The sequence below is a fragment of the Erinaceus europaeus genome, chromosome 17, assembly GCF_950295315.1.
Source record: "Erinaceus europaeus chromosome 17, mEriEur2.1, whole genome shotgun sequence".
NCBI classification, from domain to species: Eukaryota; Metazoa; Chordata; class Mammalia; order Eulipotyphla; family Erinaceidae; genus Erinaceus; species Erinaceus europaeus.
Genome location: NC_080178.1, coordinates 14169272 through 14182607, shown reverse-complemented (window position 1 = coordinate 14182607; position 13336 = coordinate 14169272). Strand labels below are relative to the sequence as shown.

At 42.3% G+C, this 13336-nt stretch overlaps 1 protein-coding gene across 8 annotated transcripts in view; it reads right to left on the bottom strand.

Annotated features, from left to right (window-relative positions):
* Nucleotides 1-13336, bottom strand: part of AGBL2 (AGBL carboxypeptidase 2) — a 56053-nt gene that overhangs the window by 5130 nt on the left and 37587 nt on the right. For 5 of the 8 annotated variants that reach the window (XM_060176402.1, XM_016186389.2, XM_060176406.1 and 2 more), the window contains exons 12-15: nt 11821-11951; nt 8509-8575; nt 5521-5643; nt 3663-3770 (exon numbers count right to left, since the gene is read on the bottom strand). In XM_060176402.1, coding sequence (XP_060032385.1) covers nt 3663-3770; nt 5521-5643; nt 8509-8575; nt 11821-11951 — 429 coding nt within the window. The remainder of the gene's footprint in view (nt 1-3662; nt 3771-5520; nt 5644-8508; nt 8576-11820; nt 11952-13336) is intronic. The other 3 variants (XM_060176407.1, XM_060176409.1, XM_060176408.1) reach the window with 1 other exon arrangement.

The window sequence follows — 13336 nt, the reverse complement described above, 5'->3', positions numbered from 1 at the left end:
ACCACCTTCTGGGCCCTCTAAGTGTGAACTTTTAAGTTGATAATTTTTTTTAATTTATTTCTTTATTGGGGAATTAATGTTTTACATTCAACAGTAAATACAATAGTTTGTACATGCATAACATTCCCCAGTTTCCCATTTAACAATACAACCCCCACTGTGTCATTCATCATCCTTCATGGACCTGTGTTCTCCCCACCCACCCACCCCAGAGTCTTTTACTTTGGTGCAATACGCCAGTTCCATTTCAGATTCTACTTGTGTTTTCTTTTCTGATCTTGCTTTTTAAGTTGATAATTTTTTAAAAAATATTTTATTTTTATTTATTTCCTTTTGTTGCCCTTGCTGTTTTATTGTTGTAGTTATTATTGTCGTCGTTGTTGGATAGGACAGAGAGAAATGGAGAGAGGAGGGGAAGACAGAGAGGAGGAGAGAAAGATAGACACCTGCAGACCTGCTTCACCACCTGTGAAGGGACTCCCCTGCAGGTGGGGAGCCGGGGTTCGAACCAGGATCCTTATGCCAGTCCTTGTGCTTTGCGCCACCTGCGCTTAACCCGCTGTGCTACAGCCCGACTCCCAAGTTGATAATTTTTATATAGCCCTTGAATATTGTTATAAATATTCAAATGGCTCTTGGCAGAAAGAGGTTCCTCACCCCTGTTCTAAGGGCTCTGAGGAAAGGACAGTCTAGTTCAATGTTGATTCCTCAACATCCAGCAGTGGGCCTCACATGTCGCAGTTACAAAATACAATTTATGGGAAGGAAGGAAACAGGAAGGAAGGAAAGAAGGGTGGAGGGAGGAAAGGAAGAAAAAGTAGCTTGTTCTTACAGTCTGAATATTAAGTCACAGATCACTGCAGTTTGAGATTGGATTTCAGTGACCTCAGCGTCAGTTTTCCTTTCAATTTTCCCGTGTATCCTCGCTCCCTGTGGCACTGACAAGGAATGACACTGAAGGCCACTGCATTCTTCATCCTGGGGAGGGATGTACTAACTGGAGAAATCAGAGAATCTGCAAGAGTCAAGGGTGGGACAGCATAGAAAGCTCATGGGGGAGGGGGTAGATAGCATAATGCCTATGCAAAGAGACTCCTATACTTAAAGTTCCAAGTCCAAGGTTCAATCCCCATACTACCATAAACCAGAGCTGAGTAGTGCTCTGATAAAAAATTAAAAAAAAAAAAAACGGGGGTGGGGTGGTGGTGGTGGCACAGCGGGTTAAGTGCACTTGGTGCCAAATGCAAGGGCCAGCATAAGGATCCTAGTTGGAGTCCCCAGCTCCCCACCTGAAAGGGGGGGTCTCTCACAAGTGGTGAAGCAGGTCTGCAGGTGTCTATCTTTCTCTCTTCCTCCTCTTTCTTCCCCTCCTCTCTCCATTTCTCTCTGTCCTGTTCAGCAATAACAACAACAAGGGCAACAAAAATGGGGAAAATGGCCTCCAGGAGCAGTGGATTCATTGGATTTGTAGTGCTGCCACTGAGCCCCAGCAATAACCCTGGAGGAAAAAAAAAAAAAGAAGAAACCTCAAAAAGAAACCACATATATATGATCAATTAATTTTCTACAAAGGAAGTTGAGAATATACAATAGAAAAATGAGACTTGAAATGGTAAAATACATAGAGGAATACATTGGTGAAACATTTTAGGACCTCAACATTGAAGTCATATTTGAAGACTCCACTCCATGGGCAAAGGAAACAAAAACAAAAAATGATTAATTGGACTGTATCAAATTAAAAAGCTTTTATACATCAAAAGAAAATTCCACAAGGATAAACAGGAAACCCAGCAAATGGGAAAAGATGTCTGCACACTTCATTTCAGACAAGCGGTTAGTATCAAACATCTATAAAGAACAAGCCAACAAAACATTGGAAGATATGAATAGCCGGTTCTCTAAAGAAGAGACACACATGGCTCACAGACATGTGCAGAGATGTTCTAATTCACTCATCATCAGAGAAATGTAGATTAAAAACAACATTGAGGGAGTCGGGCTGTAGCGCAGTGGGTTACGCGCAGGTGGCGCAAAGCACAAGGACCTGCTCAAGGATCTCGGTTCGAGCCCCCAGCTCCCCACCTGAAGGGGAGTCGCTTCACAGGTGGTGAAGCAGGTCTGCAGGTATCTATCTTTCTCTCCTCCTGTCTTCCCCTCCTCTCTCCATTTCTCTCTGTCCTATCCAACAACGACGACAACAATAATAACTACAACAATAAAACAAGGGCAACAAAAGGGAATAAATAAATAAAATAAAATATTATTTAAAAAATTAAAAAAAAAACAACATTGAGATTCCACCTCTCACCAATGAGAATGGACTCCATCAATAAAACAAGAGAACATAAATGTTGGAGAGGATGTGGAGAGAGAGGAACTCTACTACACTGCTGGTGGTGATGTAACTGGTGCAGCCACTCTGGAGAATAGTATGAAAAATCCTTAGGCAAATACAAATAGAAATGCCGTATGACCCAGCAATCCGCTGCTAGGCATATAGGCATATACCCAAAAGATACAATAACAATACAATACAATACAATAGGGATCTTCACACCCCCATGTTTATAGAGGTTTTATTCACAATAGCAAAAACCTGGAAACAACCAAAATGCCCTTTGGCAGATGACTTGATAACAAAGTTATGGGACATACACTCCACAGAGTATTATGCAGCAATAAAAAGGGATGATATTGTATCCTTTGGGATAAAGTGGGTGGAATTGGAGAAGATTATGCTCAGTGAAGCAAGTTAGGAGGTGAAGGACAACTACAGAATGGTTTCAGTCATATACAGAATATAGAGAATGAGTAAATATATAAATGTGAAAAAAATCTATTTTCAAGATTGTGGAGGAACTACAGTGACTATCTATGGGGGTGAGAATGGGGACACAGACATTTGGTGATGCAAGTGGTAAAAAAAAAGTTAAATTAAAAAAATTAAAATAGGGAGTTGGGTGGTAGCGCAGCAAGTTAAGCACATGTGACGCAAAGTGTGTCTGCAGGTGTCTATCTGTCTTCTCCTCCTCTCTCCATTTCTCTCTGTCCTATCTAACAATGATGATGTCAATAATAACAACAATAATAACTACAACAACAATGAAAAATAAGGGCAGCAAAAGGGAAAATAAATAAATATTTTTTAAAAATAAAAAAATTAAAACGAAACAAAACAAAAAATAGACAAAAAAACTCACTCCTATCCCGGTTCAAGCCCACAACTCCCCACCTGCAGGGGGGTCGCTTCATAGGCGGTGAAGCAGGTCTGCAGGTGTCTATCTTTCTCTCTCCCTCTCTGTCTTCCCCTCCTCTCTCCATTTCTCTCTGTCCTATCCAACAACGACATCAATAACAACAATAATAACTACAACAATAAAACAAGGGCAACAAAAGGGAATAAATGAAAAATAAAGGAAATTAAGAAGAAGAAAAAAATACTGTGTTCTATAATTAAAACTTGTTAAGAGAGTTGGATGTAAGTGTTCTCACCAAAAAGAAAAACAAGTGAGGTGATAGAGACAGTAATTTAACTGTGGGAATCTCCTCATGATCTTTACCAAATCACTTCATTGGACACTTGAAATACACCACCACTAATGTTCTTAATAAGTCTTTTCATGAGTAAGTAAAATAACAATGTCAAGCAAAGACACTACCTCATTCAACCTTGGTTTTTCATTTTTCATTGTTGAAGAACTGGCACTCTCTGAGTTTTTGAAAAAAGTTGGCTGCTTTTGCAGAGTAGAAGCAAACCCTGCCCTTTCCTAGAAGGATTGAGGGTAAAGAGAACATTTTAAATTGATCCATTGCAACGAATTTACTCATAATTGACCCAATTCACCAGGCAGTGAAACTCTTTATCCTCAGAAAATTGGCCGAAGTTGACAGCTCACTTGATAAGAGTCACACATCACTATGCATGAGATCCTGGGTTCAAACTTGGGCAGCACATGGGACCATCACAGCACCAGGGGAAGTTCCATGGATGGTGGAACAGTGCTATGTCGTTTCTCTCTCTTTCTCCCTCCTTCCTTCCCTCCCTCCTTCCTCTCACTCTTGAACTAGAATAGAAAAAAAAAAAAAGGTTGGCCTGGGGAGACACCATAATGGTTTTGCAAAAGACTTTCATGCCTGAGACTCTGAGGTCCCGGGTTCTATCCCCAGCACCACCATAAGCCAGACATGAGCAGTGCTCTGGTCTTTCTCATTAAAATGTGTGTCTTCCTCATTAAAAATATATTTTAAAAAAGAAAGATAAGAAGAGAATAAAAAAAAAAGTTGGTGAACCTTTGAGAAATCTCATCTGGGAAGGCACCAAGCTCTTAGAACTCTGTGACACTTTGGTGCTGTGATGTCTCTCTCTCTCTCATCTCTCTCTCTCTATCCCCATATATAGGTACATACACAATACATGTGGTGTCATGTGTGCAGAGATCCCAGTGCTGCAAATATAAAAACCAAAGAAACCAAAGACACAAAAACATGCTACAGAAAATAGCCCATGCGGGTGAGCCTGCACTTGACCACGCACAAGGGCCTGGCTCTGAGCCCCAGCCCCACAGGGAGCATCACAGCACTAGGGGACACTCCATGAATTGTGAACTGGCGCTGTGGTGTGCCCTTCCTTTCTTTCTCTCTTTTATAGGATAGAGGGGAAGGTGAAACAGAGAGGGCGAGAGAAAGAGAGACTCTTGTTTCACCAATTATGAAGCTTCCCCCCTGTAGGTGGAGTCAGGAGGTCTGAACCTGGGTCCTTGTGCATGGTAATGTGTGCACTCAACCTGGTGTGCCATTGCCCAGCCTTTCTCTCCCTCTTTCTCTGTCACTGTCCCCCTCTTTCCATCTAAAATAAAAAGAATGACAATGGCAGCACAGGTGTGCTGAAATCATGCATGCACAAGGTCTAGTAGACCTACCTGAATAAAAAGCATTGAAATAAAACGACAACTGCAACAACAAGGGCAACAAAAGGGAAAATAAATGAATTAATTAATATTTAAAAAAGAAAGAAAGAAAATGACAGCTCGGTTTTTGGGTCAACTGGTTGAGCACTGGACTTGCGAGGTTCAGCCCTCGTCACCACCATGTGCCAGAGCTGAGCAGTGCTCTAGTCAAAAAAAGCAAGCAAAAATAGGGATGGTGACGGGACTTGGAGGGGTGTGGTAAGGCCTCTAAGGGAAAGACTAGAGGCATCATCAGTCTACACTTGGCTCAGACTGACTAGATCTGATCTTTCACGGGAAAATTCACCAGTGTTCCAGAACCACTCTCCAGTCTAGAAATCTGGAGTTGGGATAAACCTGGACTCATTACACCAATACAGGGCCACCGGGCCAAGGCAGACGTCTGTCCAGAGATGCCCAGTGGACCAACAGAAAGGCTCTGAATTCAAAACCAGAACGTTTCTCCCCCTCTCATTCCCCTTCTCTTTTAGAGTAAACCGCGCCCCCCTTGCCCCCTGTTCCTACTCTTTAGCCAATTTGTAGGAAGAAGCAGGCAGCAGGATTTTCTTACCTGGGCATCTTCTGTTAACTTGGACTTTTGCATCAAATTGTTTTTCTGATGCTTGTCATTTCGCTGTTTCCTAGTCTGAAGTGACTTCTTTTTCTTCTTCTTACATATCTTCTTCTGACTCAACTATTACAGAAAGCACAGAGCAGCTAGTCACCAAGGATCCCTGAGACACACAGACCCACAGGTAACACACGGTTAACCCAGCATGTAAAGCATCTTTGTGTGGAGTTATTGCTGCTTTGAAGAACAAACAGTTCAGTTACTATTTACCAGAGGCCAATTGCTTATTTAACACCCCAAATCCCATTGTTGTAGAAACAATGCCAAAAGATAATTCTTACCAACAACCAAATAGCAGTGATTTACAATCTGAAACTAGATTACCTATCGCATGATGTCAGGCTCACAGGCGACTTATTACTATAAATGTGGTTAAAAGATTCAGTTTGGGGGAGTCGGGCGGTAGCGCAGCAGGTTAAGTGCACGTGGTGCAAAGTGCAAGGACTGGCCTAAGGATCCTGGTTCGAGCCCCTGGCTCCCCACCTTCAGGGGAGTTGCTTCACAGTCGGTGAAGCAGGTCTGCAGATGTCTGTCTTTCTCTCCCCCATCTCTGTCTTCCCCTCCTCTCTCTATTTCTCTCTGTCCTATCCAACAAGGACATCAATAACAATAAGAACTACAACAATAAAAAAACAAGGGCAACAAAAGGGAATAAAAAAAAAAGATTCAGGCTGGGGGTATGGATAGACCTGTCAACACCCATGTCCAGTGAAGAAGCAATTACAGAAGCCAGACCTCCCACCTTCTGTTCCCCATAAAGATCTTTGGTCCATACTCCCAGAGCGAAAAAAAAGTAGGGAAACTTCCAATGAAGGGGATGGGATATGGAACTCTGGTGGTGGGAATTGTACCCCTCTTATCCCATAATCTTGTTGATCATTATTAAATCACTAAAAAAATAAAATAAAAATAAGAATAAAATAAAAAATTCAGTTTGGTTGTTGCCACAAGGTGGCCTTGCTAATTTAGCAAAGGAAGCTCAGGACTAATTTTCCAGGTACTTAATGATAGTTTCTACTCACGTGGCTGGCAAATCTAGCCACAGAAATTATAGGATTATATAGGATTAAATTAAATTACATTAAATAGGATTCAGTCTGATTTTGTGCATGATGAGCTATAGCAAATAGTCCATGGTCACTAAAGCTCTTACTTTAGTGTGAACTAGCACAGTAGATGAAGCATTGACCTCACAAGCATGAGGTACCAAGTCTGACTCCCAGCATTGCATGTGTCACAGTTCTCATTCTGTTTCATTAAGAAATAAGTAAAATCTGGGAGCTGGGCTGTGGTGCACCCAGTTAAGTGCACATAGTACTAAGCATCAGGTCCTTCACAAGGATCTGGATTCTAGGCCCCGCCTGCCCACCTGCAGAGGGGGAGCTTCCTAAGTGGTAAAGAAAGTCTGCAGGTATCTTTCTCTCTCGCGCTCTATTTCCCCCTTCCTCTCTATCAAATAAATAAAAATAAAAAAAAAATCAGTAAAGTCTTAACAAAAATAAAGCTCTTATAACACCTGTGTAAGAAAAGGTCTGTAAACAAATGGGGGGGGGAGTACTGTGTGGAAATACAAAAAATTAAGGTAACACGAATGAATAATTTTTTTTCCTCCAGGGTTATTGCTGGGGCTCGGTGCCCGAACTACAAATCCACGGCTTCTGGAGGTCATTTTCCCCCATTTTGTTGCCATTGTTGTTGTCATTTATTATTATTGTTGCCTTTGATGATGTTGTTGGATAGGACAGAGAGAAATGGAGAGAAGAAGGGAGGACAGAGAGAGAGAGAGAAAGATAAGACACCTACAGACCTGCTTCACCACTTGTGAAGCGACTCACCACCACTACCACCCCACAGGTGGGGAGCCGGGGGCTCGAAATGGGATCCTTATAACAGTCCTTGCGCTCTGCGCCATGAACGCTTAACCGCTACTCTACAGCCCGACACCCTCAATGAGTGATTTTTTTTTAATGTTTGAGGCATTTAATAATTTATTACCAGAGCACTGCTCAGCTGTGGTTTATGGTGGTACCAGGGATTGTAAGTGGGACCTTAACTATAAAAGTATTTTGTGTAACCACTATGCTATTTCCTGTCCTTGGCCCACACACTATGGGGCATTTAAAATAATCTCTATCTATTGACATGGTTTTCAGTTTTAGTTAAACTTTGCTCTTTTTTTTGACAATAGTTAACTCTGGAATATGTAGAGACCTTATTTTTTACCCCCTAGATTTAAAAAATAAAGATAGCAAAGACAAAATAAAAGTCTGTAGGGTAGGGTTATCAGTAAGAACATTATTAATATACTTTCTGAAGATCTTAGAATAATGGGAAAATTCCACTAATTGTTACGCTTTAAAAAAATTTTGGAGGCAGTAGCGCAGGGGTTAAGTGCATGTGGTACAAAGCGCAAGGACCGGAGTCAAGATCCCTGTTCGAACCCCAGCTCCCCACCTGCAGGGGGTCACTTCACAAGCGGTGAAGCAAGTCTGCAGGTGTCTTTCTCTCCTCCTCTGTCTTCCCTTCCTCTCTCAGTTTCTCTCTGTCCTATCCAACAACAACGACAGCAATGACAACAATAACAATAATGATGAACAACAAGGGCAACAAAAGGTAAAAAATGGCTTCCAGGAGTAGTGGATTCTAGTGCAGGCCCTGAGCCCCAGCAATAACCCTGGAGGCAAAAAAAAAATATTGGGGGGGTTTAATGAATTACATGTTTACACTTGTCTATAGTTTCCCTGTTCTATGCAACAGGTGTCTGCTGCACACTTTTCTCCCCCTATCAGGGGCCCCAGGCCTCCTATTCCCCAAACTTCCTATTCCTTTCCCTCCCCAGAGTCCTATGCTTTGCTGCAACACCCCTCCCCCTGTTGTGCTTTTTATAAAGTTGCTATTTCCTGGATGTGAAACTCTATTTAATCTCACCTCATCTGCTATGTTCAGTAGGTGAACAGGGAGACCATCCGAGAGGGAGCTGTCGGAACCACTGGTACTGTTTCCAAAAGGAAAGAAGAAGGGGAAATACTGATTAACATCTAGGATATATAACATGTGCTAGATGTTATAATGTTGGGTAAGGTTATCTAGTTCCCTGTGTTTTAGTTACTAGGAATTCTTGATAGGCACATTAATTAATTCTGAACAGCTTCTGCATACAGGTAGCCAATAGGCACAGGAAACAGAGGAACGTAGCTGACCTCCTGGTCTTAGTGTGCAGCCCTAGAGAACACCAGGAAACAGAATTGTCTGACAGTAAAGACTTTGCCACTTTTATTTTATTTTATTTTTATTGCTGCCAGGGTTATTTCTGGGGCTCAGTGCTGGCATTATGAATCTACCACTGTTGTTGGCCATTCCGCCCCCCACTTTTTTATTTCTATTTTATTTGACAAGATACGTGGGTTGCTTCCAGGTTTTGGCTACTACAAATGGTGCTGCTATGAACATAGGTATACACAAATCTTTTCTTTAAAATATGCATGGGGTGGGGGGAAATAGCATGATGGTTATGCAAAAAGACATCCATGCCTAGGGCTCCCCAGACCCCAGGTTCAATCCCCAGCACCATCATAAGCCAGAGCTGAGCAGTGCTCTGGTAAAAAATAAGTAAATATGTAAATAAATAAGATAATGAAATGAAATAAAAGAGATAAGAACGTTGATCTAAGAACTTGAATTATGGGCTTCCGTGGCACAGCTCTGTCAATGCAACCTGCTGTCCCGGCCCCAGACCCTGGCGAGGAGAGGTACTTCAAGGGGTGCAGAGGTGAGCTCTGAACTGGCAAGTATCAAAGCATGAGGTGCTGAGTTCAGTCCCTGACACGGATATACCAGAGGGCATCCCTTGCACCCTGTCATGAAATAAATAATTATTATAATAATAATAACTCCATTTAGATGTCTAGTAGACATCTCAGAAAGAACATCCATCTAACCAAATTCAAAACCCGCAGCTACTATGACTTTAGTCTAAGCCACCAGTGCCTTTTACCAGGATCATAGCAAGAGTATCATGGTGAGCCTCCCTGGTTAATCTTTTCTTCTTTTCTATTAATAATAGAATGACTCATAATAATCAATTCAATATTTTCCACACAGCAGCCAGAGCATTCCAGTTGAATTTACAAGGCAGGTCAGATCATGACACTACATAAAATTTTCCATGTGGTCCGGGAGGTGGCACAGTGATAAAGCTTTGGACTCTCAAGCATGAGGTCCTGAGTTCAGTCCCCAGCAGCACATGTGATGTCTGGTTCCTTCTCTCTCCTCCTATCTTCCTCATTAATAAATAAATAAAATATTTTTTTTCCTCCAGGGTTATTGCTGGGCTCGGTGCCTGCACCATGAATCCACCACTCCTGGAGGCCATTTTTTCCCCTTTTTGTTGCCCTAGTTGTTGCAGCCTCCTTGTGGTCATTATTGCCATTGTTGACGTTGCTTTGTTGTTGGATAGGACAGAGAGAAATGGAGAGAGGAGGGGAAGACAGAGAGAGAGGGGAGAGAAAGATAGACACCTGCAGACCTGCTTCACCACCCGTGAAGCGACTCCCCTGCAGGTGGGGAGCCGGGGGCTCAAACCTGGATCCTTACGCCGGTCCCTGCGCTTTGCGCCACATGCGCTTAACCCACTGCGCCACCGCCCGACTCCCATAAATAAAATATTTTTTAAAAACTTTCCAAAGGCCAGGGTCCAGTAGTAGTGCACTGAGTTAAGTGCACATAGTACAAAATGCAAGGATTGGCACAGGGATCCCAGTTCTAGCCTCAGGATCCTCACCTGCGTGTTCACTTCACAGGCGGTAAAGCAGGTCTGCAGGTGTCTATCTTTCTCTCCCCCTCTCTGTCTTCCCTTCCTCTATCAGTTTCTCTCTGTCCTATCCAACAACAATAACAGCAGCAATGGGGAGGGGATGGCTACCAGGAGTAGTGGATTTGTGATGCAGGCACCACGACCCAGTGATAACCCTGGAGGAAAAAAAAAACCAACTTTCCAAAGGCATTCTGTCTACCTGGCCTAAAAGGTGACTGTGCCTACATTGCCTGCCCCACCCACCCAACTCTCAGTGTCTCAGGCAGGCCATGAAAGAACAGGCACTTGACAACAGCTGCAGAAAGAACGGAGCATATTGAAGTTGTTTCATGGGCTGACGGGTTTGATTAATCAAAGTTTCATCTGGAGGCCCAAAACTAAGACAACAAAACCAAAACAGGACAAGCAAAATAATAACTTAAAAAAATAATAAAAAGGGAGGAAGTCAGGAGGTAGTGCAGCAGGTTAAGTGCACATGGCGCAAAGCACAAGGACCGGCTTAAGGATTCCGGTTAGAGCCCCACCTCCCCATCTGCAGGGGAGTCGCTTCACAGGCGGTGAAGCAGGTCTGCAGGAGTCTATCTTTCTCTTCCCCTTTCTGTCTTCCCCTCTCCATTTCTCTCTGTCCTATCAAACAACTACGGCATCAGTAGCAACAATAACTACAACAACAATAAAAAACGAGGGCAACAAAATGGAAAATAAACAAATATAAAAAAATAATAAAAAGGAATTTTTTTTCTTGCGACTAGAAGATGACTCAGCAGGTAGAATTCAGGGTGTGTGTGTGTGTATGTGTGTGTGTGTGTGTGTGTGTGTGTGTATATGGTCTCAGGTTTGATGCCAAGCACTTCATGTGCTAGAATGCCTGCTTCTTCATCTACTTCTAGCTCGTAAAGCAAGTATTTATTTATTAAGCTATCTTACCTCCAGTGTCATCACTGGGGCTTGGTGATCCTGCACTATGAATCTATTATTCCATTTTTTCCATTTATTTTTTATTGGATAGGACAGAGAAATTGAGAGAAAAGAGATAGAGGAACAGAGAAAGGTAGACATCTGCAGACCTGCTTCACTGCTTGTGAAGCAACCCCCCTGCAGCTGGGGAGTCAGGGGCTTGAACCAGGATCCTTGCACTTTATACTATGTGCGCTTAACCCAGTACACCACCATCCAACCCCAATAAACTTTTTTTTTTTTCCAAAAAAAAAAAAAAGAACTTTTCTGTTTTTCCTTCAAGGTGGAAATTTTTTTTTAAAAGATTTTATTTATTTATTAATGAGAAAGATAGGAGTGAGAGTAAGAACCAGACATCACTCTGGTACATGTGCTGCTGCTGGGGATTGAGCTTGGGACCTCCTGCTTGAGAGTGCAGTGCTTTATCCACTATGCCACCTCCCAGACCACCAAGGTGGACATTTTTTTACCTGGATTCAATATCAGATAAAGAGATATCACTCCATCCTGTCTCCAAATCCATGTCATCTCCAAGTTCATGGAATTTCTTGTGGATTTCCTGTTGTAAGAGCTCTTCAAGCTCTGCTAAGCATTGTGCAAACTGTGGAAATGAAAAAAAAATCCTACTTTTTGAGTATTTCTTATTGATTCATCTAATAGTTACTAGGTATAAGGTGAAAGGAACTTCACTTTTCCTTTCTTCTTTCCTCTCCTTCTTCCTTCCCTTCTTTCTTCTTAAGTTTTTTATTTATTGATTGATGAGAAAGATAGGGGGAGAGAGAGAAAAACACTAGAGCATCACTCTGGTACACGTGCTGCCGGGGATTGAACTCAGGATCTCATGCTTGAGAATCCAACACTTTATCCATTGCACCACCTCCTGGGTCACCCTTCCTTCCTTCCTTCCTCCCTTTCTTCCTCCTCCCTCCCTTCTTCCCTCCCTCCCTTCCTCTCTCTTTCTTTCTTTTTAGTTTTTATTTTTTTAATATTTATTTTCCCTTTTGTTGCCCCTGTTGTTTTTCATTGTTGTTGTAGTTATTATTATTGTCGTTGTTACTGATGTTGTCATTGTTAGATAGGAGAGAAATGGAGGAGGGGAAGACAGAGAGGGGGAGAGAAAGATAGACACCTGCAGACCTGCTTCACCGCCTGTGAAGCGACTCCCCTACAGGTGGGGAGCCGGGGGCTTGAACCGGGATCCTTACGCCGGTCCTTGCGCTTTGCGCCATGTGCGCTTAACCCGCTGCGCTACCACCCGACCCCTCTTTCTTCCTTTCTTACCAGAGTATGGCTCAGCTCTGGTTTATTGAGATGCCATTGATTGAGCTTGGGACTCTGATGCCTCCGGCATGAAAAGTCCTGTGTGAACCACTATGCTATCTCTCTGGGTTCCCTGAGGGGAACTTTGTTGCTAGAAATACAAAAATGAGTAAGTTGTCATCTTCTACCAAGGACATATTAGTAGATAAATTACATGACCCTTAGGAATAGGTAGATGTCTTTTAGAGCACCTTACTACTTTAGCCACTTTCCTCTGGCCACAGCTAATAATAAACCTCTTAAATAATATATTGGTCTTATTTATTTATTTATTATTATTTTTAAAAATTTGAGGTATTTCTTAGGCAAATATTTATTTTTATTTTTTATCTTTATTTATTTATTGGATAGAGACAGCCATAAATTGAGAGGGGAGGGGGAGATGAAAAGGGGGAGAGACAGAGAGACACCTACAGCCCTGTTTCACCACTCATGAAGCTTTCCCCTTTGCAGGTGAGGACCAGGGACTTGAACCTGGGTCCTTACACACTGTAATATGTGCACTCTACCAGGTGTGCCATTGCCTGGCCCCTATTTATATCATTTTTTTAATAGCGAGGAAAGAAAAGTTAGAATGGATCTTTCAGATTTTGGTCTGTGGCAAATGTGATTTTACAGCTTACATGGTGATTAAATTCTCTTGTAAAGTCTTTTTTTTAAAAAAAA